The following is a 27,849-nucleotide window of genomic DNA, read 5'->3' as shown; positions in this document are numbered from 1 at the left end:
AGATCAAACAAAGGGTTGATGGCTCTTATTTATTTTCACCTGTTCAAATCTGAATCGCTTGAGTGTGCAGCATGTTCTCCCCCCCCCCCTACTTGAAATCCATTAATTATTTCCCCTAGTTCTGCTTGCCCACATCTATGATTAAACAATTTGCTCTTTTATGATAAAACAATCATTACTAAGTTCCCCTTCATTACACACATTTATTGTACACATTCTTTCCTATAAACAAGTAAAAAGAGAATCAAAGAAAAACAAGACAGCTATTCTACACAAAGGCATCAATATAATGGTACAATTCAATTTCCCTTTCCTTCCCAATGTTTTGCAAGAGAATGCACCACGATGTTGATCATCATCACGGCGAGACACCGATGAGAATCAGGCGGAGCTCCACTGGCTGGCCTTCTCGAAGCCGTTGCGGCCGTAGTAGTAGTCCTCCATGGCCTGCTGGATCTGGGCACGCGAGTTCATGACGAAGGGCCCCTGCTGCACCACCGGCTCATTGAGCGGCTGTCCCGTTGCTAGCGCGAACCGCAGGGGCGCGCTGGACAGGTTCCACACGCTGAGGCCGTCCCCTGCGCCGAGGACGAGGCAGTGGTGCGTGCTCGCCGGCGCCGCGCCCTCCCTGCCGAACACGCCCTCCCCCTTGATGATGTACACGAAGGCGTTCCAGCCCTCGGGGATCGGCTGGTGGAGCTGTGACCCTGGTTGCATTGTGAAGTCCATGTACATGGTGGGCGTCCGTGTGTAGACCGGCGACCGCTGTAGTTGCAGATGACCAGCAAACGCGGATGAGAGAGGGAGAACACGAGGTGGAAGACAGTGATTTGCGCCGCGTAACAACCTTGCAGCTTTTCTGTTTCCGTTCTTATCTATCTGAACCTCGTTGGAGTTCCTGAAAAACAGCTAAGAACTGGTCGTGCTCGCCGAGCTTACAGGTCGTGCCATCCCACGACGCTCGGTCGTGCATGAGCCCTACTTGCTCGCGCAGAGGAATGCGTGATCCATGCCATCCCATGGCGATCCCTACGGCGAGCTGAAGACTAGCTAACTACCTAACAGAATGCTAACTGAACTCGTACGTGTACAGGCACACGCTGACGGTCAGTGTTATTCAGAGAAAACGAAACTGAATTAACTGAAGTTTCTGAACTAACTGAAGATAGCAAGAGTGCAGCTGATTATCTAACAAATCACCCCCTAATCTGCTGCACCTGTATGATCCCGAGCCTGTGTCGCAGCTCACTGAACTGTGTTCTGCCCAGCGACTTGGTGAGGATATCCGCGACTTGATCACCTGTCCTTACATGCTCAACATCCACTCTGCCCAGTTCAACACACTCTCGAATATAGTGATACCTGAGATCAATATGTTTGCTTCGCTCGTGATGGACTGGGTTTTTGCTGAGCTCAATAGCTGACTTGTTGTCGATCTTCAGCTTAACTTTCTGAACTCCCTCGCCAAGCATCTCCGCAAGTAATCTGCTCAGCCACACAGCCTGTGTAGCTGCTGTTGCTCCTGCTATGTATTCTGCCTCACAAGATGACAGCGCCACAATCTTCTGTTTCTGAGACGACCAAGTGATCGCCCCCGATCCAAGAAAGAAAACAACTCCAGTGGTGCTCTTGCGATCATTGAGATCACCAGCATGGTCACTGTCACTGTATCCTGTCAGCACATCCTTCTCTCCTTTTCTGAAGAAACAACCAAGACCAAGAGTGCCTTTGATGTAACGCAGAAGCTGCTTCACGGCCATCCAGTGTTCCTTCCCAGGTGATTCCATGAACCTGCTGAGAATCCCTACTGCGTAAGAGATGTCAGGCCTGGTGTTTACCAGGTATCTCAGGCTGCCGATCAAACTGCGATACTCTGTCGAGTCCACTGACTGACCAGTGTTTTTCTTCAGTTTCAGACGATTCTCCATCGGCGTGCTGCAGGTGTTGCAATCACTCATGCCTGCATCCTCCAAGATCTTTGCTGCATAGCTTGACTGACACACCATGATCCCATCATCCTCTTGTTTCACCTCAATTCCCAGGTAATAGCTGAGGAGACCCAGATCAGTCATCTGAAAGAGCTCTTGCATCTGTTTCTTGAAGTGTTCAATGGCTTCTGCTTCTGTGCCCGTGATTATCAGATCATCCACATACACTCCAACCAGCAGAAACCCATCTTTGTCCTCCCGCCTATACAGCGCATGATCGAGCTGGCAACGCTTGAAACCAAGTACATGAAGTGTGGCGTCCAGCTTTGCGTTCCATGCGCGGGGAGCCTGACGAAGACCATACAGAGCTTTCTGCAACCTGAGCACGCAGTGAGTGTTGTTGCTGTCGACAAATCCTGCGGGCTGCTGAACATACACTTCTTCCTGGAGATCTCCATTGAGGAACGCGGAGCGCACATCCATGTGATGCACACCCCAGCTCCGGTGAGCCGCCACGGCCAGCAGAAGCCGCACTGTCTCCAGACGAGCGACAGGTGCGAAGACCTCATCAAAATCCACTCCCTGCCGCTGTGCATATCCCTTCGCAACCAAACGAGCCTTGTGCTTTATGATCTTGCTGTCCGGATCGCGCTTGACCTTGAAAACCCACTTCAGTCCAATGGCGCGGTGGCCGGCGGGCAGCGTGGCCGGGACCCAAGTGTCGTTGGAACGAATCGACTCCATTTCCGCCTCCATTGCACTGCGCCAAGCAGGTTCGTCCAGGGCATCCTGAACAGATGCGGGTTCCTCTACTGCAGAGAGGCAGAGCCCACTGTACTCCAGAGTGCACGCCGGTGCGTGGTCGATGACGTACTCCATGGATTTCCAGCGGACTGGCACCCCCTCGGCGTCAAAATCTTCGCCGGTGGGCGGCGTCACCCACCCGTCTTCTGAGTTGTAGGAGGTAGCTGGTGTAGACGGGCTTGAGTCCGCCGAGGCCAGCGTACTCGACGCGCTCGGCGTGTCCACGACAGATCCGCTCGACGAGGGTTTCCGTGGCGTGCTTGGACCAACCGGTGAGCCTGGCGCAGTTGGCGTCGTTGGTGCGCCAGGCGACGTCGCCGGGTCCAGTGACAGGGAGTAGGTCGTGGTTGTGGGCACGCCCGCGTCGGAGTACACGACCGTGAACTGGTGCGCGCGCTCCGAGTCGCCACCATCCTTGCTCCAGTCCCAGCGCCGGTCCTCTTCGAAACGCACATCTCGCGTGATGTACAAGCGCTTGCCGATCGGGTCGTACACCCGATAGCCCTTGGTGCCCGCCTCATAGCCCAGAAATATTCCCGGCCGTGACCTGTCCGCGAGCTTGGTCACGCCGGGGCCGACGAGCTTGACGTGCGCGACGCAGCCGAACGTGCGGAAGTAGTCAACCGTGGGCTTCTTCTTGCGCCACGCCTCATAGGGTGTCATGCCCTGCAGACTCCTCGTCGGCGAGCGGTTGAGGATGTGCACCGCCGTGCGCACCGCCTCGCCCCAGAACGTGCTCGGCACGCCCATGCTTTTCATCAGGCTGCGAGCCATCTCGACCACGGACTGGTTGCGGCGCTCGACGACTCCATTCTGTTGGGGAGAATACGGAGTCGTCGTGTTCCTTAGGATGCCAAGCTCATCGCAGTACGTGGTGAACTCGTTCGAGTTGAACTCCCCGCCGCGGTCGGTCCGGAACGCTCTGAGCTTCGCGCCGCACTGTGTCTCCGCAGCTGCTTTGATCTTTCTGAAGAATTTGAACGCCTCGTCCTTGCTCCTGAGCACTTCCAACCACATATATCTACTGTGATCGTCAACGATGAGCAGAAAATACTTGTTACCAGACGTGGTCGCCGGCATGATGGGTCCGCAGAGGTCGCCGTGGACGAGCTCGAGCCCCTGCTCCGCACGGTACACTGACGTGCGCGGGAACGGCGTACGATGCATCTTCCCGAGTGTGCAGCCCTCGCAGAACTGTTCGACATGCTGAATCGCTGGCATGCCACGCACCATCCCCTTCGCGCCAAGATCGTGCAGCGCCCGGAAGTGGAGGTGGCCGAAACGTCCATGCCAATGCCACGCTTCGTCGCCGCCATGCGCCAGGAGGCACACGGGTGCAGCCAAGTTCAGAGCCACGGCGTAGAGCCGGTTGCTAGTGCGCTGCACCCGTGCCAAGAGCATGCGCTGCCTGTCGTAGAGGCAGAGCACGCCGTCCTCGATCACGGACTTGCACCCGTGCTCGTCGAGCTGGCCGAGGCTCACGATGCTCGTTCGCAGTTGGGGGATGTAGTAGACATCTGAGAGCGCGCGGTGCTCACCATTCTTGCAGGAGAACGTCACCACGCCGCGTCCGCAGATCTGCACGACGGAGCCATCGCCGAAACGCACCAAGCCGCGAACGGACTCGTCCACCTGTGACAACATGTCACGCCTCCCTGTCATGTGATTGCTGGCACCAGTATCCAAATACCAGCGGTCGTCGTTGGTAGCGACGGGCACCACGCGAGCTTCGTTGAGGAAGATGTCCGTGGGGTGCTCATGAACGCCGCCCACCGCGCTCGCCACGCTCACCGCCTCGCAGGTGGCTAGGAGTAAGCCAGGCTGCTCAACCTCGACCTGGGCGACATTCGCCTGCTGATCTTGTTGCTCGCGCTGGTCTCGCTCCTTCTTGCGGCACTCCTTTGCCCAGTGGCCGGGGATGCCACAGTAGCGGCAGTTTCCCTTTCGTTTGGGCGCCGGTGGACCGCCGTTGCCGCGGCCAGTGCCCTGGCCACGGCCGCCCCCGCCAGGGAGGTTCTTCGTCTTGCCGTTTCCGCGCCCGCGCCCAGCTCCTGAGGACGCGCCGCCTTGTTCCAGCGACTTCTCGTGCGCCCGCCACTGGTCGATGGTGTACAGTAGCTGCGCTCCGGGCGCCGGGGTCTCCTCGCGCTCACGCTCCTCGACGACAAGGAGCCGGCCGCAAAGTTCCTCGAGGGAGAGCGCCCTCGTGTCGACGAGCGACTCGATTGCCACGGCCATCTCGCGGTACGGACGCGGCACAGTGCGGAGCACCTTGAGGACGGCCTTGTGCTCGTCCACTGGATCACCGAGCGCCTGCAGCTCGTCGATGATCGTCCTGAGCCGCATGACGTACGACTCGATCCCTTCGCCGTCCTTGTACCGGAGCGCCTCGTACTCCGAGCGGCGAGTCTGCGCCTTGGCCTCGCGCACACGCTCGACGCCGACGCGCATCGTCTTCAGGGTATCCCACGCCTCCTTGGCCGTGGCCTTGGCGCCCAAGATCCGCATGAGCTCCGGCGGCACCCCCTTGAGGAGAGCGATCATGGCACGCCGATCGTCGCGATCCGAGCCTTGCCCCGTCTCCACCACGCGCCAGAGCTCGTCCGCCTGCAGCTGCAGTTTAGTGATCATAGCCCAGTCGGAGTAGTTTGTACGCGTGAGCATCATCGGGGGCCCACCGCCACCGCCGCTGTGCACGACACGCTCAACGACGCGCACCCCCGACCCCTCCTCGGTGGAGAGACGGGCCAGGGACTTGCCGAGCTCCGAGGCCTCCGCCTTGGCCTTTTCTTCCTCTAGCTTCTTCTGCGCCTTCTCCTCGTCGCTTCCGGCCATCTCTCCGACAGATCAAACACCGTCGGCGCCCAGGATGGATCGAACACCACCGAGGCTCTGATACCACTTGTAGTTGCAGATGACCAGCAAACGCGGATGAGAGAGGGAGAACACGAGGTGGAAGACAGTGGTTTGCGCCGCGTAACAACCTTGCAGCTTTTCTGTTTCCGTTCTTATCTATCTGAACCTCGTTGGAGTTCCTGAAAAACAGCTAAGAACTGGTCGTGCTCGCCGAGCTTACAGGTCGTGCCATCCCACGACGCTCGGTCATGCATGAGCCCTACTTGCTCGCGCAGAGGAATGCGTGATCCATGCCATCCCATGGCGATCCCTACGGCGAGCTGAAGACTAGCTAACTACCTAACAGAATGCTAACTGAACTCGTACGTGTACAGGCACACGCTGACGGTCAGTGTTATTCAGAGAAAACGAAACTGAACTAACTGAAGTTTCTGAACTAACTGAAGATAGCAAGAGTGCAGCTGATTATCTAACAAATCACCCCCTAATCTGCTGCACCTGTATGATCCCGAGCCTGTGTCGCAGCTCACTGAACTGTGTTCTGCCCAGCGACTTGGTGAGGATATCCGCGACTTGATCACCTGTCCTTACATGCTCAACATCCCACATTTTGTTAGATAATCAGCTGCACTCTTGCTATCTTCAGTTAGTTCAGAAACTTCAGTTAGTTCAGTTTCGTTTTCTCTGAATAACACTGACCGTCAGCGTGTGCCTGTACACGTACGAGTTCAGTTAGCATTCTGTTAGGTAGTTAGCTAGTCTTCAGCTCGCCGTAGGGATCGCCATGGGATGGCATGGATCACGCATTCCTCTGCGCGAGCAAGTAGGGCTCATGCACGTCCGAGTGTCGTGGGATGGCACGACCTGTAAGCTGGGCGAGCATGACCAGTTCTTAGCTGTTTTTCAGGAACTCCAACGAGGTCAGATAGATAAGAACGGACAGAAAGCTGCAAGGTTGTTACGCGGCGCAAAACCACTGTCTTCCACCTCGTTGTTCTTCCCTCTCTCATCGCGTTTGCTGTCATTCTGCAACTACAAGTGGTATCACCCAAAGGCTTCCCCCGCAATGATCCGCACCGCCACGCCGTCTTTCTCGGCCTGGCTGATGTCCTTGCTCTCGAGCTCCTGGTACCTTGGCTCAATCCTGGCATTAATGAATGGGCATTTGCATAAGCAGAATTAGTGTGCGAGTGGTTGATCATTGTCATGTAAAGAAGTTGAGACCCTTCATGAAATCCACTCGAAGAAACTCGATGGAGTGATTTTCAAGGTGGATTTCGAAAAGGCTTATGATAAAGTCAAATGGCCTTTTCTGCAATAGGCGTTGCGCATGAAAGGATTTGATGAAGCCTGAAGAAAGCAGGTTGAATCCTTTGTGCAGGGAGGCAGCGTTGGTATTAAAGTGAATGATGATATTGGTCATTACTTTCAAACGCTTAAGGAATTAAGACAAGGTGATCCCATGTCTCCAATTATGTTCAATGTTGTTGTCGACATGTTGACCGTTCTTGTTAATAGGGCGAAACAAGAAGGCCAAGTAGGAGGTCTAATCCCACATTTGGTGGATGGTGGGGTTTCCATCCTACAGTATGCGGATGGCACAATTATTTTTATGGAACATGACATTGCGAAAGCAAGGAACATGAAGTTAGTGCTTTGCTTGTTCGAACAACTATCCGGACTTAAAGATTAATTTTAATAAGAGCGAATTGTTCTGCTTTGGACGCGCCAAGGAGGAACAAGAAAGCTATAAACATTTGTTCGGATGTGAATTAGGTGTGCTTCCCTTTACGTATCTAGGGATACCAATTCACCATCGCAAACTAACTAACAAAGAATGGAAGTGTATTGAGGATCGGTTTGAGAAGAAACTAAGTTGTTGGAAAGGCAAACTTTTATCTTATGGAGGAAGATTAATTCTTATTAACTCGGTTCTGACTAGCATGCCGATGTTCCTCCTTTCTTTCTTTGAAGTACCAGTAGGAGTACGGAAAAGATTAGACTTTTACCGATCCAGATTCTTTTGGCAAATGGATGAGAACAAGGCAAAATATAGGCTTGCCAGGTGGGATATAATTTGTAGACTGAAGGAACAGGGTGGCTTGGGTGTTGAGAATTTAGAGGTAAAAAACAGATGCTTGCTGAGAAAATGGTTATATCATCTTTCAGTAGAGAAAGAGGGTGTGTGGCTGCAGTTATTGCGTAAAAAATACTTATATGCGAAGTCTTTGGCTCACGTAATGGCACAACCCACCGACTCACCGTTTTGGAAAGAACTTATGAGGACGAAAGTTTCTTTCTTTAACAGAGTGAAATTTAGAGTAGGGAATGGGCAAGGAACTAGATTCTGGGAGGATACCTGGTTAGGGGACACTCCATTAGCGTTGCAGTATCCAAGTTTATATAACATTGCACAGCGGAAAGTGCTGGGGAACGTAGTAATTTCAAAAAATTTCCTACGCACACACAAGATCATGGTGACGCATAGCAACGAGAGGGGAGAGTGTGATTTACGTACCCTTGTAGATCGACAACGGAAGCGTTTGGTTGATGTAGTCGTACGTCTCCGGCCCCGACCGATCAAGCACCGAAACTACAACACCTCCGAGTTCTAGCACACGTTCAGCTCAATGACGATCCCCGGACTCCGATCCAGCAAAGTGTCGGGGAAGAGTTCCGTCAGCACGACGGCGTGGTGACGATCTTGATGTACTACTGTCGCAGGGCTTCGCCTAAGCACCGCTACAATATTATCGAGGACTATGGTGAAAGGGGGCACCGCACACGGCTAAGAATATGATCACGTGGATCAACTTGTGTCTCTAGGGGTGCCCCTGCCTCCGTATATAAAGGTTCAAGAGGGGGAGGCCGGCCGTCCATCATAGGGCGCGCCAAGGAGGAGTCCTACTCCCTCCGAGTAGGACTTCCCCCCAATCCTAGTTGAATAGGATTCGCGAGGTGGGAAAAGAGGGAGAGAGAAGGAGGGGGCGCCGCCCCCCTCTCTCCTTGTCCTATTCGGACTAGGGGGAGGGGCGCGCGGCCAGCCCTGACCGCCTCTCCTCTTCTCCACTAAGGCCCACTAAGGCCCATATAGCTCCCGGGGGGTTCCGGGTACCTCCCGGTACTCTGGTCAAATCCCGATTCACCCGGAACCACTTCCGATATCCAAACATAGGCTTCCAATATATCAATCTTTATGTCTCGACCATTGAGACTCCTCGTCATGTCCGTGATCACATCCGAAGACTCCGAAAAAACTTCGGTACATCAAAATGCATAAACTCATAATATAACTGTCATCGTAACCTTAAGCGTGCGGACCCTACGGTTCGAGAATAATGTAGACATGACCGAGACACGTCTCCGATCAATAACCAATTAGCGGAACCTGGATGCTCATATTGGTTCCTACATATTCTACGAAGATCTTTTATCGGTCAGACGCATAACAACATACGTTGTTCCCTTTGTCATCGGTATGTTACTTGCCCGAGGGTTCGATCGTCGGTATCCAATACCTAGTTCAATCTCGTTACCGGCAAGTCTCTTTACTCGTTCCGTAATACATCATCCGCAACTAACTCATTAGTTGCAATGCTTGCAAGGCTTAAGTGATGTGCATTACCGAGAGGGCCCAGAGATACCTCCTCCGATTGATCCGAGTGACAAATCCTATCTCGAAATACGTCAACCGACATGTACCTTTGGAGACCACCTGTAGAGCACCCTTTATAATCACCCAGTTACGTTGTGACCGTTTGGTAGCACAACAAAAAGTGTTCTCCGGCACATGGGAGTTACATAAATCTCATAGTCATAGGAACATGTATAAGTCATGAAGAAAGCAATAGCAACATACTAAACGATCGGGTGCTAAGCTAATGGAATGGGTCATGTCAATCAGATCATTCAACTAATGATGTGATCCCATTATCAAATGACAACTCTTTGTCCATGGTTAGGAAACATAACCATCTTTGATTAACGAGCTAGTCAAGTAGAGGCATACTAGTGACACTCTGTTTGTCTATGTATTTACACATGTATTATGTTTCCGGTTAATACAATTCTAGCATGAATAATAAAGTTTTATCATGATATAAGGAAATAAATAATAACTTTATTATTGCCTCTAGGGCATATTTCCTTCAGTCTCCCACTTGCACTAGAGTCAATAATCTAGATTACACAGTAATGATTCTAACACCCATGGAGTTTTGGTGCTGATCATGTTTTGCTCGTGGAAGAGGCTTAGTCAACGGGTCGGCTACATTCAGCTCCGCATGTATCTTGCAAATCTCTATGTCTCCCACCTGGACTAGATCCCGGATGGAATTGAAGTGTCTCTTGATGTGTTTGGTTCTCTTGTGAAATCTGGATTCCTTCGCCAAGGCAATTGCACCAGTATTGTCACAAAAGATTTTCATTGGACCCGATGCACTAGGTATGACACCTAGATCGGATATGAACTCCTTCATCCAGACTCCTTCGTTTGCTGCTTCTGAAGAAGCTATGTACTCAGCTTCACATGTAGATCCCACCACGACGCTTTGTTTAGAACTGCACCAACTGACAGCTCCACCGTTTAATGTAAACACGTATCCGGTTTGCGATTTAGAATCGTCCGGATCAGTGTCAAAGCATTGCATCAACGTAACCATTTACGACGAGCTCTTTGTCACCTCCATATACGAGAAGCATATCCTTAGTCCTTTTCAGGTATTTCAGGATGTTCTTGACCGCTGTCCAGTGATCCACTCCTGGATTACTTTGGTACCTCCCTGCTAGACTTATAGCAAGGCACACATCAGGTCTGGTACACAGCATTGCATACATGATAGATCCTATCGCTGATGCATAGGGAACATCTTTCATATTCTCTCTATCTTCTGCAGTGGTCGGGCATTGAGTCTTACTCAATTTCACACCTTGTAACACAGGCAAGAATCCTTTCTTTGCTTGATCCATTTTGAACTTCTTCAAAATTTTGTCAAGGTATGTTGTTTGTGAAAGTCCAATTAAGCGTCTTGATCTATCTCTATAGATCTTAATGCCTAATATGTAAGCAGCTTCACCGAGGTCTTTCATTGAAAAACTCTAATTCAAGTATCCCTTTATGCTATCCAGAAATTCTATATCATTTCCAATTAATAATATGTCATCCACATATAATATCAGAAATGCTACAGAGCTCCCACTCACTTTCTTGTAAATACAGGCTTCTCCAAAAGTCTGTATAAAACCAAATGCTTTGATCACACTATCAAAACGTTTATTCCAACTCCGAGAGGCTTGCACCAGTCCATAAATGGATCGCTGGAGCTTGCACACTTTGTTAGCTCCCTTTGGATCGACAAAACCTTCTGGTTGCATCATATACAACTCTTCTTCCAGAAATCCATTCAGGAATGCAGTTTTGACATCCATCTGCCAAATTTCATAATCATAAAATGCGGCAATTGCTAACATGATTCGGACAGACTTAAGCATCGCTACGGGTGAGAAGGTCTCATCGTAGTCAATCCCTTGAACTTGTCGAAAACCTTTTGCGACAAGTCGAGCTTTGTAGACAGTAACATTACCATCAGCGTCAGTCTTCTTCTTGAAGATCCATTTATTCTCAATTGCTTGCCGATCATCGGGCAAGTCAACCAAAGTCCATACTTTGTTCTCATACATGGATCCCGTCTCAGATTTCATGGCTTCAAGCCACTTTGCGGAATCAGGGCTCATCATCGCTTCTTCATAGTTCGTAGGTTCATCATGATCTAGCATCATGACTTCCAGAATGGGATTACCGTACCACTTTGGCGCGGATCTTACTCTGATTGATCTACGAGGTTCAGTAGTATCTTGTTCTGAAGTTTCATGATCGTTATCATTAACTTCCTCACTAACTGGTGTAGGTGTCACAGGAACAGTTTTCTGTGATGTACTACTTTCCAATAAGGGAGCAGGTACAGTTACCTCGTCAAGTTCTACTTTCCTCCCACTCACTTCTTTCGAGAGAAACTCCTTCTCTAGAAAGTTTCCGAATTTAGCAACAAAAGTCTTGCCTTCGGATCTGTGATAGAAGGTGTATCCAATAGTTTCCTTTGGATATCCTATGAAGACACATTTCTCCGATTTGGGTTCGAGCTTATCAGGTTGAAGCTTTTTCACATAAGCATCGCAGCCCCAAACTTTTAGAAACGACAACTTTGGTTTCTTGCCAAACCACAGTTCATAAGGTGTCGTCTCAACGGATTTTGATGGTGCCCTATTTAATGTGAATGCGGCCGTCTCTAGAGCGTATCCCCAAAACGATAGCGGTAAATCAGTAAGAGACATCATAGATCGCACCATATCCAGTAAAGTACGATTACGACGTTCGGACACACCATTACGTTGAGGTGTTCCGGGTGGCGTGAGTTGCGAAACTATTCCACAATTTTTCAAATGTACACCAAACTCGTAACTCAAATATTCTCCTCCACGATCAGATCGTAGAAACTTTATTTTCTTGTTACGATGATTTTCAACTTCACTCTGAAATTCCTTGAACTTTTCAAATGTTTCAGACTTATGTTTCATTAAGTAGATATACCCATATCTGCTTAAATCATCTGTGAAGGTGAGAAAATAACGATATCCGCCATGAGCCTGAATATTCATCGGACCACATACATCTGTATGTATGATTTCCAACAAATCTGTTGCTCTCTCCATAGTACCGGAGAACGGTGTTTTGGTCATCTTGCCCATGAGGCACGGTTCGCAAGTACCAAGTGATTCATAATCAAGTGGTTCCAAAAGTCCATCAGTATGGGGTTTCTTCATGCGCTTTACACCGATATGACCTAAACGGCAGTGCCACAAATAAGTTGCACTATCATTATCAACTCTGCATCTTTTGGCTTCAACATTATGAATATGTGTATTACTACTATCGAGATTCAATAAGAATAGACCACTCTTCAAGGGTGCATGACAATAAAAGATATTACTCATATAAATAGAACAACCATTATTCTCTGATTTAAATGAATAACCGTCTTGCATTAAACAAGATCCAGATATAATGTTCATGCTCAACGCTGGCACCAAATAACAATTATTTAGGTCTAATATTAATCCCGAAGGTAGATGTAGAGGTAGCGTGCCGACCGCGATCACATCGACTTTGGAACCGTTTCCCACGCGCATCGTCACCTCGTCCTTAGCCAATCTTTGCTTAATCCGTAGCCCCTATTTCGAGTTGCAAATATTAGCAACAGAACCAGTATCAAATACCCAGGTGCTACTGCGAGCATTAGTAAGGTACACATCAATTACATGTATATCACATATACCTTTGTTCACCTTGCCATCCTTCTTATCCGCCAAATACTTGGGGCAGTTCCGCTTCCAGTGACCAGTCTGCTTGCAGTAGAAGCACTCAGTTTCAGGCTTAGGTCCAGACTTGGGTTTCTTCTCTTGAGCAGCAACTGGCTTGTCGTTCTTCTTGAAGTTCCCCTTCTTCTTTCCTTTGCCCTTTTTCTTGAAACTAGTGGTCTTGTTGACCATCAACACTTGATGCTCCTTCTTGATTTCTACCTCCGCAGCTTTCAGCATCGCGAAGAGCTCGGGAATAGTATTGTTCATCCCTTGCATATTATAGTTCATCACGAAGCTCTTGTAGCTTGGTGGCAGTGATTGGAGAATTCTGTCAATGATGCAATCATCTGGAAGATTAACTCCCAATTGAATCAAGTGATTATTATACCCAGACATTTTGAGTATATGCTCACTGATAGAACTGTTCTCCTCCATCTTGCATCTATAGAACTTATTGGAGACTTCATATCTCTCAATCCGGGCATTTGCTTGAAATATCAACTTCAACTCCTGGAACATCTCATATGCTCCATGACGTTCAAAACGTCGTTGAAGTCCCGATTCTAAGCCGTAAAGCATGGCACACTGAACTATCGAGTAGTCATCAGCTTTGCTCTGCCAGACGTTCATAACATCCGGCGTTGCTCCTGCAGCAGGCCTGGCACCCAGCGGTGCTTCCAGGACGTAATTCTTCTGTGCAGCAATGAGGATAATCCTCAAGTTACGGACCCAGTCCGTGTAATTGCTACCATCATCTTTCAACTTTGCTTTCTCAAGGAACGCATTAAAATTCAACGGAACAACAGCACGGGCCATCTATCTACAATCAAACATACATAAGCAAGATACTATCAGGTACTAAGTTCATGATAAATTTAAGTTCAATTAATCAAATTACTTAAAGAACTCCCACTTAGATAGACATCCTTCTAATCCTCTAAGTGATCACGTGATCCAAATCAACTAAACCATAACCGATCATCACGTGAAATGGAGTAGTTTTCAATGGTGAACATCGCTATGTTGATCATATCTACTATATGATTCACGCTCGATCTTTCGATCTCAGTGTTCCGAGGCCATATCTGCATATGCTAGGCTCATCAAGTTTAACCTGAGTATTCTGCGTGTGCAAAACTGGCTTGCACCCGTTGTATATGGACGTAGAGCTTATCACACCCGATCATCACATGGTGTCTGGGCACGACGAACTTTGGCAATGGTGCATACTCAGGGAGAACACTTTTATCTTGATAATTTAGTGAGAGATCATCTTATAATGCTACCGTCAATCAAAGCAAGATAAGATGCATAAAAGATAAACATCACATGCAATCAATATAAGTGATATGATATGGCCATCATCATCTTGTGCCTGTGATCTCCATCTCCGAAGCACCGTCATGATCACCATCGTCACCGGCGCGGCACCTTGATCTCCATCATAGCATCGTTGTCGTCTCGCCAATCTTATGCTTCCACGACTATCGCTACCGCTTGGTGATAAAGTAAAGCATTACAGCGCGATTGCATTGCATACAATAAAGCGACAACCATATGGCTCCTGCCAGTTGCCGATAACTCGGTTACAAAACATGATCATCTCATACAATAAAATTTGGCATCATGTCTTGACCATATCACAGCACAACATGCCCTGCAAAAACAAGTTAGACGTCCTCTACTTTGTTGTTGCAAGTTTTACGTGGCTGCTACGGGCTTAAGCAAGAACCAATCTTACCTACGCATCAAAACCACAACGATAGTTTGTCAAGTTGGTGCTGTTTTAACCTTCGCAAGGACCGGGCGTAGCCACACTTGGTTCAACTAAAGTTGGAGAAACTGTCACCCGCAAGCCACCTATGTGCAAAGTACGTCGGGAGAACCGGTCTCGCGTAAGCGTACGCGTAATGTCGGTCCGGGCCGCTTCGTCCAACAATACCGCCGAACCAAAGTATGACATGCTGGTAAGCAGTATGACTTATATCGCCCACAACTCACTTGTGTTCTACTCGTGCATATAACATCAACACATAAAACCTAGGCTCTGATACCACTGTTGGGGAACGTAGTAATTTCAAAAAATTTCCTACGCACACGCAAGATCATGGTGATGCATAGCAACGAGAGGGGAGAGTGTGATTTACGTACCCTTGTAGATCGACAACGGAAGCGTTTGGTTGATGTAGTCGTACGTCTCCACGGCCCGACCGATCAAGCACCGAAACTACGACACCTCCGAGTTCTAGCACACGTTCAGCTCGATGACGATCCCCGGACTCCGATCTAGCAAAGTGTCGGGGAAGAGTTCCGTCAGCACGACGGCGTGGTGACGATCTTGATGTACTACTGTCGCAGGGCTTCGCCTAAGCACCGCTACAATCTTATCGAGGACTATGGTGGAAGGGGGCACTGCACACGGCTAAGAATATGATCACGTGGATCAACTTGTGTCTCTAGGGGTGCCCCTGCCTCCGTATATAAAGGTTCAAGAGGGGGAGGCCGGCCGGCCATCATAGGGCGCGCCAGGAGGAGTCCTACTCCCTCCGGAAGTAGGACTTCCCCCCAATCCTAGTTGGAATAGGATTCGCGAGGTGGGAAAAGAGGGAGAGAGAAGGAGGGGGCGCCGGCCCCCTCTCTCCTTGTCCTATTCGGACTAGGGGGAGGGGCACGCGGCCCAGCCCTGGCCGCCTCTCCTCTTCTTCTACTAAGGCCCACTAAGGCCCATATAGCTCCCGGGGGGTTCCGGTAACCTCCCGGTACTCCGGTAAAATCCCGATTTCACCCGGAACACTTCCGATATCCAAATATAGGCTTCCAATATATCAATCTTTATGTCTCGACCGTTTTGAGACTCCTTGTCATGTCTGTGATCACATCCGGGACTCCGAACAAACTTCGGTACATCAAAATGCATAAACTCATAATATAACTGTCATCGTAACCTTAAGCGTGCGGACCCTACGGGTTCGAGAATAATGTAGACATGACCGAGACACGTCTCTGGTCAATAACCAATAGCGTAACCTGGATGCTCATATTGGTTCCTACATATTCTACGAAGATCTTTTATTAGTCAGACCGCATAACAACATACGTTGTTCCCTTTGTCATCGGTATGTTACTTGCCCGAGATTCGATCGTCGGTATCCAATACCTAGTTCAATCTCATTACCGGCAAGTCTCTTTACTCGTTCCGTAATACATCATCCCGCAACTAACTCATTAGTTGCAATGCTTGCAAGGCTTAAGTGATGTGCATTACCGAGAGGGCCCAGAGATACCTCTCCGACGATCGGAGTGACAAATCCTAATCTCGAAATACGTCAACCCAACATTGTAACGCCCTCGATGCGGCTATATCTCCCACGTGTCGAAGCATGACTTAGAGGCATAACCGCATTGAAAGCAATGTCGCAAGTGAGGTAATCTTCACACAACCCCTGTAATACATAAGGGAAAGAGATACATAGTTGGCTTACAATTGCCACTTCACACAATTACATGAATAAAGCATTACAACAACCAAATACAATCAGGGCCCGACTATGGAGCCAATATAAAAGAAGAACCCCAAATGCGACACGGTCCCCGATCGACCCCAACTGGGCTCCACTACTGATCAACTAGAACGAAACAACACAAAGGACAAGATCTTCATCGAGCTCCTCCTTGAGCTTGGTTGCGTCATCTACACGGACTCATCGGCACCTGCAAGCTGGTTTTGGAAGTATCTGTGGGCCATGGGGACTCAGCAATCTCGCACCCTCGCGATCAAGACTATTTAAGCTTATGGGTAAGGTAAAAGGTATGAGGTGGAGCTGCAGCAAGCGACTAGCATATAAGGTGGCTAACATACGCAAAAGAGAGCGAGAAGAGAAGGCAAAGCACGGTCGATAAAATATGATCAAGAAGTGATCCTAAAACAACCTACGTCAAGCATAACTCCAACAACCGTGTTCACTTCCCGGACCCCGCCGGAAAGAGACCATCACGGTTACACACGCGATTGACTCATTTTAATTAAGGTCAAGTTCAGGTTTTCTACAACCGGACGTTAACAAATTCCCATCTGCCCATAACCGCGGGCACGGCTTTCGAAAGTTCAATCCCTGCAGGGGTGTCCCAACTTAGCCCATCACAAGCTCTCACGGTCAACGAAGGAATATACCTCCACCCGAGACATTCCGATCAGACTCGGTATCCCGGTACAACAAGATATTTTGACAGGGTAAAACTAAACCAGCAACACCGCCCGAATGTGCCGACAAATCCCAATAGGAGCTGCACATATCTCTTTCTCAGGGCACACTCAGATGAGCCAGACGTCGGGTAGGCCAGCCCAGAGTTGCCCCTGGTAGCCCCGGACATTGCTCAGTTGGACCAACACTCAGAGGAGCACTAACCCGGGGGGTTAAAATAATGATGACCCTTGAGCCAGCCGACTCAAGGGAAAGAAAAAGGCTAGGTGGCGAATGGTAAAACCAATGTTGGGCATTGCTGGAAGAGCTTTACTTAAGGTGAACTGTCAAGGGGTTCCCATAATAGCCCAACCGCGTAAGGAACGCAAAATCCGGGAACATAACACCGATATGACGGAAACTAGGGCGGCAAGAGTGGAACAAAACACCAGGCATAAGGCCGAGCCTTCCATCCTTTACCAAGTATATAGATGCATTAATTAAATAAGATATATTGTGATATCCCAACAAGTAAACATGTTCCAACAAGGAACAACATCTCCATGTTCCAACAAGGAACAACATCTCCATGTTCCAACAAGGAACAAACTTCAATCTTCACCTGCAACTAACAACGCTATAAGAGGGGCTGAGCAAAGCGGTAACATAGCCAATCAACGGTTTGCTAGGACAAGGTGGGTTAGAGGCTTGGTTCAACAACATGGGAGGAATGATAAGCAAGTGGTAGGTATCGCAGCATAGGCATAGCAAAAGAGCGAGCATCTAGCAAAGCAAAGATAGTAGTGATTTCGAGGGTATGAACATCTTGCCTGAAATCCCGCAAGGAAGAAGAACGAGTTCATGAAGAAGACAAACAGACGTAGACGAACGGGTCCTCACAAACTCGACATTACCGGAATCAAACCGAAGAAGCAAACACCGGAAAGAAGCACACAACTTAGTAAACAACCAACACATGAACAAGATATGATATGCGAGATGCGGTATGCGATGCATATGCATGATTGGACAAGGAACGACAGAACCTGGCCTCAAATTGGAAATCCAATTGTGCCACTGGAAAGATGAGACGAAATCACTTGAAAACGATATAAAGATCACCGGAATCGGAGTTACGGTTTGGAAATGGCAAGCGATTCAAAATTGGCACCGGTCTGCGATTTACAGCAAGTAGGCATCTAAATGCAACGAAATGAACATGCTACAGCACTCAAACATGGCAACAAAATACATGGCATGGAATCATTCAAGATGCTTAACAAAAGTCTAGCACTGAGCTACGGCCAATTCATCCATTAGGAGGTTCAAACAAGCATGGCAAAAACGCAAATGGTAAACAGATCTCAGACTTAGTGAAATTAACACTTGTCTGAAATTTCAGATCATATAGCCCTCTTCGGAGCAACAAAACAACATGTTACAGGACCTGAACATGGCAAAGAAGAACATGGCATGGAGCTACTCAACAAGCTTAACAAAAGTCCCTTAGTGACCTTGAGCCAAAAGGGATCCGCAAATATACTAACAAGCACACGAACATAGCAAAAACATAATCAATTTTCAGACTTGGTGAAAACTGACACATGCTGAAATATAACTCAAGTAGGCATGTTTACGAGCTCGATGCACTCACTACGGTGCAAGTCATGGCAAGAAAAGCATACACCCATCAAGAAGGCACAAAATACAAGCTAGACATGGCAATAACAATAGCATAGCATGCACGGATCAACTACAACAACATCGGCAAAATCGCAAACAAGCTGACGATCTGCCCAGATTCACAACGAAGCAAAAGTAGAGCTCGATTGACTCAAGCTAGGGTGCTCCATAAATGCAAACAAAGACATGGATGAATAGAGCACTACAATATTAACAAAACTCCTTTACTGATCATCCTCAAAAGAGGCACGGATCACTAGGAAACAACATGAACATATGGCATCATGAACTAAACAATCCCAGGACTTAGTGAAATTACTAAGTCCCTGAAAACAGAGTTACCGGGTGCCTCACTTTGCAAGCTTGCACTAGGCACCACACACATCACAAAAATACATGGGTTGCGCCTCTGGAAAGATGACAAAACCCTTAACAAAACATATGAAAAGAATCAGGTCATATCATGCACACATTAATCGTGGCAAAAATGACAAAAAGCTAAATGGAGTAGCAGATCTGACAATTAACTCAAGTAGCCCTCTTCTAACAGCATTTCGGGCATCAAGATGAACTCGAATGAAAATGATGCAATGGAATGAAATGATGCACTCTCTGAGACGAACATTTTGATATGCTATATGCCCAAATCGGAGTTACGGATGCGGAGATATAGCATGATGAACATGGCCATATGAAACTAGGAATCTCGAGGACTTAGTAGAAATTCGCAGACAGGAAAAAAACATGGTGAGCGTTGGATAACTATTATTCACACAAGCGGGGAATAGGAGAGGCTCACCACTGGGCTCGGCCCAGGAAGGAGGAAGAGGAAGGTGGGCCGACAGATCTGGGCCTCAGCGAGGTCCACGGGGGAGGTCAACGGGGGCGACGTGGATCGGGCTCCTCCCGATCCCGCGCAAGGAGACGGCGGCACGCCGGTGCTCCGACGAGCAGATGCCGGCGGGGACGAGCGGAGGACGGGACGCGTTGCGCCGGGGCGGGGAAGCCGGAGCGGGGCACCGCGGTGCGGGGCGGCGCCGGTGGCTGGCGAGGGCGGCGAAGGCGCAGGCGGCGGGGATGCGGTGGCGTGTCGGCGAGCACAGGCGGCGGGGCGACGAAGGGCACGGTGGCCGGCGCGAACCCCGGCGACCGGAAGCGGAGAAGACACCGGGCGGTGAAGACACGGGGATCCCGGCCCGGTTCGGCTCCGCGCGGGCCAGATCTTGGCCGGCGGGCTCGGCGGCGGGAGGAGAGAGAGGGCGGGGACAGGTGGCGTCCTTCGGTTGGATGCGGCGGCGGGGAAGGGTGACGTGGCGTCTCCTGATAGGCCGGACCGCCGTGGCGGCGGCGGACACGTCCAGCGGCGGGACGGACATGTCCGGCGGCGTGTGGGAGTTGGATCTAGGGTTTGGACTGCGGAATTTTCGGAGGGAGACACATATTTATAGGTAGAGGGAGCTAGGAGAGTCCAAATGAGGAGCGGTTTTCGGCCACGCGATTGTGATCGAACGCTCTAGATGATGGAGTAAAGTTTGGTGGGTTTTGGGCCAAAATGGAGGGGTGTTGGGCTGCAACACACACGAGGCCTTTTCGGTCCCTCGGTTAACCGTTGGAGTACCAAACGAAGTCCAAATGATACGAAACTTGACAGGCGGTCTGCCGGTAGTAAACCAAGGCCGCTTGGCAATTCTCGGTCCAATCCGAAAATGTTTAATCCCCACACATGAAAGAAAGGTAGAAATGACCACCGGAGGAGAACGAAGCGCCGGAATGCAAAACGGACAACGGGGAAAATGCTCGGATGCATGAGACGAACACGTATGCAAATGAAATGCACATGATGACATGATATGCAATGCATGACACGCAAGCAATGACAAGGCAACAACAGCGAATAACTGGACGACACCTGGCACATCGGTCTCGGGGCGTTACAAACATGTACCTTTGGAGACACCTGTAGAGCACCTTTATAATCACCCAGTTACGTTGTGACGTTTGGTAGCACACAAAGTGTTCCTCCAGCACACGGGAGTTACATAATCTCATAGTCATAGGAACATGTATAAGTCATGAAGAAAGCAATAGCAACATACTAAACGATCGGGTGCTAAGCTAATGGAATGGGTCATGTCAATCAGATCATTCAACTAATGATATGATCCCGTTAATCAAATGACAACTCTTTGTCCATGGTTAGGAAACATAACCATCTTTGATTAACGAGCTAGTCAAGTAGAGGCATACTAGTGACACTCTGTTTGTCTATGTATTCACACATGTATTATGTTTCCGGTTAATACAATTCTAGCATGAATAATAAACTTTTATCATGATATAAGGAAATAAATAATAACTTTATTATTGCCTCTAGGGCATATTTCCTTCAGAAAGATGTTTGAGTTGCTTCAGTGTTACAGTCCAGTCTGCTCAATATTCATTTTAGACAGGCACTTGTAGGTCCACGTTGGGATACATGGTTGCATCTCGTGCGTAGATTAATGGATATTAATCTGTCGGATGCCAATGACACGATAGTTTGGAAGTTAACGGTGTCAGGAGTCTTCACGGTTAAAACTATGTATACGGATTTAATCAATACCGGAGACATCCCAAGGTCGGGCCATATTTGGAGGATTAAAGTGCCGTTCAAAATAAAAGTGTTTATCTGGTTTGTTCACAAAGGTGTCATTTTAACCAAAGATAACCTAGCCAAACGTAATTGGGTAGGGAGTCCCCGTGTAACATCCCAAATTTTCAATTTGGAATGTTATACACTAGATCATATGCATATCATATTTTCTTGCATTTTGGTTGATCCTAGAAATTTCACGCAACTCAGGGACCCTCGGAGAGAGTTGGAGATTTCGTTATTTTTCATATTTGAGAGTTTTCTCGAATTTTGAAAAATAGGATCATTTGATTTATTTATTTTATCTTCAATAATTTTCCGGTGTCAAAATATATGAGAGAGGGAATAATATGACTTTCCCAAATTTAGGAAAAATGAAGATATAATAAATAGATCAATTTTGCTTTCCGGTGTTTATTTGCATTTTATTTGGATAGGGAAAAATGCGCGTTTTTGAAAATTGCATTTTAGGTCCGGAGAAAAGTTCATTTTGTTCGGCTCATTTTTAGGAGTCGGGGAAAATTTACTTTAGATTTTTCGGAGTTCGTTTAGATCCCTTTTTGTTTTTTTTTCTGCGCGAGGAAACTATTTAAAAAAAAATTAAAATTGAGCAGCGCCTTGGGCCAAAGGCCCAAGCCAAGCCACCTACCGCCGCGCTCCCAGGCGCCAGGCGCCGAGCCAGGAGCCGGTCGGCCGCCGCCGCCTCTTGCTAGGACCGAATCCTTTTAGGATTCTAGGGCGCCCCTTGTCCCCTTTTCCTTATTTCGTTTTCTTTAGTCCTACTCCGTTTATTTTCTAGATCTTTCCTACTCCTATTCTAATTCCTTGTCCTCTACCCCAAGTAAACCCCTCCCCTCCCCAATATAAATACCCAAGCACCCCCCCTCTAAACACATCAAAACAAAGCTCTCCTCCACACCCGCGCCTTGCACCGCCGCCGCGCCGCATCACACCGCGCCCTGCGTCACCGCCGCCGCGCCGCATCACACCGCACCCTGCGTCACCGTCGCCGCGCCGCATCACACCGCGCCCTGCGTCACCGCCGCTGCGCCGCCTCACCCGCGCCGCCGCCACACCCGTGCCGCCGCCGCACCTTGCCCACGCCGCCGCCCTACGCCGACGCCGCCGGAGCCCCTCACCGGAGACCTCGCCAAGGTTGCCCCGCGCTACATCTATTCTTTTTCTCAAATCGTTTTCTTCTAATCGTTCCGATTCTTTTCTTCTCTAAACCGTTCCGGTTTTCTAGATCAGTTTTTCGATCGGTTTTCTTCTCCAAAACCCTAGATCGGATTCGTTTTCTTCTCTGATGTAGTTGCTTTGGACCGTTCGCCGGACCGTTCGTCCTAACGAACGTGATCACCGGATTCTTCTAGGTTAACGAACGTCCGTTCATTTAACCGTTCTTATTTTTCTTTTTGTCGGATTTATTCCGCGATCGCGATCTCAGATCCGATCTTCTTCCTAGTCTATTTTTCCGCTCGTTTATCGGAATCAGGTGATTCAAGCGCCTGGAGTTTCATCTCGAAACCGCCGTTCCGTCTAATCAACTTGAACAAGGTTTTGTTACAGTAAAATTTTGACCTAGTTACAACTTGCTAGAACCGAGTTGTTTTCTTCCGCCGTTTGTTTTTCGTTCTTTCTTGCAACCGGAGTTCTTAAGTTGAACTACCTGGTTCGTTCTCTTGTTCGAGTTTTACCTGTGCATTAGATGAGTACTTATTGTATGCTTGTTTTTTGTCTGCGATAGATTACCCGGATTGCGCCGCTTGTTACTTCCAAACCCTAGGACTCGCGGATCATCAGCAAGGCAAGTAACACTTTGATCATACCTTTTCTACAACCCATGTTTTATTGCATTAGATCAATCCTCACACATTGCATGATTAGGATCTAATTAAATTGTGGGATGGGAAGTAGATGAGGTAGTACCTATTACCTGTATTATTATGAAACCTTTGGGAGTTACTCTACGTTTGCTTATATTGCCATGCTATGCTAGTAGACGTGGATTGGGTGAGTGATATCCATGACAGATGTGAGATTGATAATTTTAATGGTTTATCTAAGGTGGCAACTTAAACACACATCTGGGTGGATTGAGGCACCTGATGTCTATCAGGACTTGCCTGTTTTTTTTGGACCGCCACCCAGGCTCAAACGGATCATAAGATCTTTCATGCTAGAAACTTCCGTGTGCAGCCACATGCTACTATGGGCTCTGGCATAGTTGAATAAGTTGTGCGAACTCTTACGGGGTGGACTAGCAGATGTAGGGGATGTAGGTGTACCGGTCTACCCCACATGTAAGGTGCTAGTGCTTCTGAAAGACTATGTCTCGGTCATCCGTTTCTCAAACACCATGTAGTGCAAGAAAACAAACGGAGGCGATCGAGTCATGTGGGGAAAAGTGCGCAACCTCTGCAGAGTAACAAACTAATCATGATTAGCCGTGTCCCCGGTTATGGACAACTTGAGTATCTAGTACTTGAATATCATTGTGAATCTCAACATGTTACTTCTAATTAATGTTATTGGGTTTTAATTACTTTTAATTGGGATTGAGAATGCTGTCAACCATTCTCAATGTTTCACAACCACCATGATAGTAAATAAAATTTATTCCTTTGCAGTAGGGAAAAACTGGCTTTACGCAAAACTGTAACCATAGAGCTTTCCACCAGCCATATATGCATATAGTATAGCTGTTTCATTCCATTACTCTCTATGTGTTACTTTGCCAGCATATTCCATGTGCTGACCCGTTTTCGGGCTGCAACGTTAATGTTGCAGACTTTTCAGACGACGATTGAGGTGCGTTTAGGTCGTGGTTCTATACTCAGTGATGCCGCTGGAGTTGATGGACCCATTTATCTTCCAAGTCTTCCGCTGTTATCTTTAAAATATGGCCTTAAGCCATACTTATTGTAATAAGTTCTTTTTGAGCCATCGATGTAATAAGTGTGTGATTGCAACTCTGCTATAAAACCTCGATGTACTGTGTGGTGTCAGCATTACTGATCCAGGGATGACACCGTAGCACAGTAGACGTGATCCATTCGGGTCAGGTCGCTACACCCCGTTGTTGCTTTTGTGATCAAAATGAAACAATTGAACATTTGTTTATCAAATGTCCGCTTGCTAGGTTACTCTAGAGAACTATTCATGTGGCTTTTAATGTCAATCCGCCAACTTCAATATCACAATTCTTTCACAACTGGCTGAACGAGGTGAGACTTCAGACAACAGCACAAATCAGAGTCGGAGCATATGCGTTGCTTTGGGCTATATGGAATTGTCGGAATGACATGGCTTTTAACAGACAACACATTACTAATTTTTTGCAGGTCATATTCAGAGCGTCTACATGGATCCGTACGTGGTCCTTGCTGAGCCATACAGACCAGAAGGCGCACATGGCTATTGGGTGCAACCGATGGGAAACGGTTGCACGGGATACTTACGACCGATATGGATGGCGGTCCAGTAATAAGTTAGGTGTGTAAGCAGTTTAAGCTATTTTAGCCGGTTGTGGCTTTTTTGTTTTGGCCGCGTGTGGCATTGGTTTCTTTATTATATTTTGAGAATGCTTAAGGAGAATTTTGGACCTCTTTGATTTTTAATAAAATGGCTGTGTGCATAACTGTGATGCAGAGGCCGGGGGTTATGCCTCCTTTTAAAAAATATGCAAATAACCATTGTCATGATACATACATCTTATCTTTGGAGGCGAGGTTGATCCAGAGCTGCAGGCCCTTCTGCACGCCGTCGGCCGCCGGCATCTCCGAGTGCACGATGCCGCGCCCTGCCGTCATCCATTGTTGAGGAACAGAGCATTCAGATGCATTGTTGGTTCTCAAGTCAAAAATGGAATGGGTCAAGTGGTTTGTCTGAAGAATTGGATGAGTAGATCGGACCTGGACATCTCCTGTCCTGATGGTGCCCTTGTGCCCCGAGAAGTCCTGCTGGGTGAAGGCCCCCTGCATGCATCGTCAGAACGTAGACGATAGAACAACATTTTAGCAAACACCTTGCAGGCAACACGATGGAGGCAGAGTAAATTTGAGAAAAAAACATGGAAGAAGCTCAGAGCATGCGTCCGTACGTCGAGCATGTAGGTGACGGTCTCGAAGCCCCGGTGGGGGTGGTCGGGGAATCCGGCGGGCTTGGAGACGGAGAACTCGTCGAGCAGGAGAAATGGGTCCAGGTTCCGGAGCTCGCAACTGTAGCAGCAACAAGAAGAGACAGACAAACAGAGGTCAACACCATCGCCCCATGATGTGAAATTCAGAGTCGATTAATCGGGCGCGATCTCTTCAGATAGGGGTTGATGGTGTCTTACCCGCCGATGCTCCGGCGGACGGTGGCGCCTTCCCCCTCGGACTGGGACAACGAGAGCACCTTCTTCACCACCTTCCTCAGTGTCTGGAACGAGACGGACGAGGAAGAGGAAGACATGATCGCTGGTGGGAACAAGAAGACGACCGTCAGACCAAGAACCAGGAGGAGGAGGCCTAAGCAGAAGAAGCTGCTTGGTGTTGGCGCTACTTCTAGTTTTAGAGCTTTAGCTTGTCTTCCTGGCGCTACTTGGAGGAACACAATGCTATTCTGCCTGGTGAGGCACTCGAGTGCCGTATAAATAGGAGAAGAGGGGGAGGACTTACTCGGGAAAGTAAGGCACAAGGAAGTTATCCTTATCTTGGTTTGCCAGAATGACGCCTTCGAGGTAAGAACTCGCGACTTGCCGGTCCCCAGCGCTGCCCAAGATCTTGGCACGCATGTAGAAGGGGTCAACTATCACGATGTCCGGAGTCTTGTCGCGAATGATCCGCATCTCCATACTCAGCGAAAATAGCCGAACGAAGGTGTAGTGCAGCGGATGAAGGTTCAACATAGCGTGGATGTCATCAAACCGCAGGAAGATCGTACCCCCGATGGAGTTATCCACAAAGCCCTTGCCCTTTGGCACCTTGTCCGCGAAAACCGGGTATGCCACATCCTTCTCTCCGAGACGCCGCTTCTCCAAAGAAAGAACACTGTCATGCAGACTCCGCATAGCACCAGTTGCAGCATCGAGCATATTTCTCGGTAGCATCGGCCTACCCGCCACATGCAGCCTCCTCATTAAATCCTCAGGTGAAGGTGGCCCGTCCTGAGCACGAATCATACTCGGTGCCGGCTGGCCCGCACCCTTGTTAGTCTTTCTTTTGCGTGCCTTCTTCTTCTCCTGTAATGGGACCGAGTTCTGCTCACAGACCGCCTTCTTGAGTGTGTTGGGGCTGATAATATTTCGCACCTCGCCTATCTGAGGCTCGGTGAAGTCGGCAGCTGGAGGCGTCTCCTGAGAGCTGAACGGCAGACGACGCCTGTTGCAACTTGGCTTCTCCGCGGTACCAGCTAGATCGCGCACGTCTTTTGTTGGGTTGGGTTCTTGAGAAGGAGGCCCCATGAAGTCGCCACCGTACCCATGATCGGCAAAGTACTGATCGACGTTGCCAAATGTATCGTCGTCGTCGTCATTCTGATCATGTGCCATATGTACGTTTGGATCCAGTGGCATAGGGATGTCCGGCACCGTTGCGGCGGTCTTGCTATGGGGCCGACTTGGCGCCGGCACGACTGGCGGTGTTGTCTTTGGGGTGGTGTCCCCCGCCCCCAAACGAATCTGGCTCTTCGACCAAAGCAGGGGCCAGCTCAGGAAGGCGCTGAGGGTCATCACGTCATCATCGTCGGCCCCGACGGGTCGAATCGGAGGTAACAACTCATCGCAGCCTGGCAGCACCCGAACCAGTTGAACCCTAAACAAGTTGGGTGGCATCTGGGTACCGTGGAACAAGGGGTTGCCCGGTTGAACGATTTTGCCCTTGGCAACATCGACCAACTCGTTGTTCACGAAGTGCAGGAGAGTGCACGGAACGTCGGCGGCGCCCTGCGAAAACATGTAGGGCGTCAGGGATGCCCAGTCAAAGGCAAGGAGATGAAGTCCTCGTCCGAGAGAGGCTTAATTAGTTACCGTGATGATGGCGTCGAGCTCGGCTAATGTCGAGGCTGGCGTGCAGTTGACGGAGGGGCCGCTTGCTGCACAGGTGGCGGCCGGCGTACACCTCGATCCTTCCGTAGTATCTGTCCTTGTCGTTACCGGTGTAGGATTCCATCGTTACCCTGGAGTTCTGATAACCATCGCTCTTCATGTCCTTGGCCTCGGTGTAGAATGTGTAGCCATTGATATCGTACGCCTCATAGGTCATCAGGTTGTGCTCGACGCCCTGTGACAAGGCGAATATGAGTTGTTCTTCCGCGGAAGAATCCTCATGTAAAGGGTACGACAGAAGCTTCTGATTGAACCAACGCGTGAAACATGAGTTGTGCTCTTTGAGTATATCTCCGTCCGTCCTCTGTTGGCCTCGGTCAT

The 27,849-nt window shown here is 48.9% G+C and overlaps 2 protein-coding genes across 2 annotated transcripts in view; both read right to left on the bottom strand.

Moving 5' to 3' along the window:
* Positions 1-27,849, bottom strand: part of LOC125553130 (pirin-like protein) — a 45,624-nt gene that overhangs the window by 12,579 nt on the left and 5,196 nt on the right. The window lies entirely within an intron of this gene.
* Positions 283-25,895, bottom strand: LOC125553283 (pirin-like protein). Its single transcript, XM_048717104.1, has 7 exons — positions 25,780-25,895; positions 25,543-25,660; positions 25,359-25,417; positions 25,152-25,259; positions 6,637-6,732; positions 4,215-4,218; positions 283-765 (listed from the first exon to the last, which is right to left on the bottom strand). Exons 1-7 carry the CDS (start codon positions 25,893-25,895, stop codon positions 382-384), a joined length of 885 nt encoding a protein of 294 aa, XP_048573061.1. The 3' UTR covers positions 283-381.

Source organism: Triticum urartu, chromosome 4, assembly GCF_003073215.2.
Source record: "Triticum urartu cultivar G1812 chromosome 4, Tu2.1, whole genome shotgun sequence".
In the NCBI taxonomy this organism is placed as follows: domain Eukaryota; kingdom Viridiplantae; phylum Streptophyta; class Magnoliopsida; order Poales; family Poaceae; genus Triticum; species Triticum urartu.
Note: the sequence above shows the minus strand (reverse complement) of the source record. Positions and strands in the feature narration are given on the sequence as shown.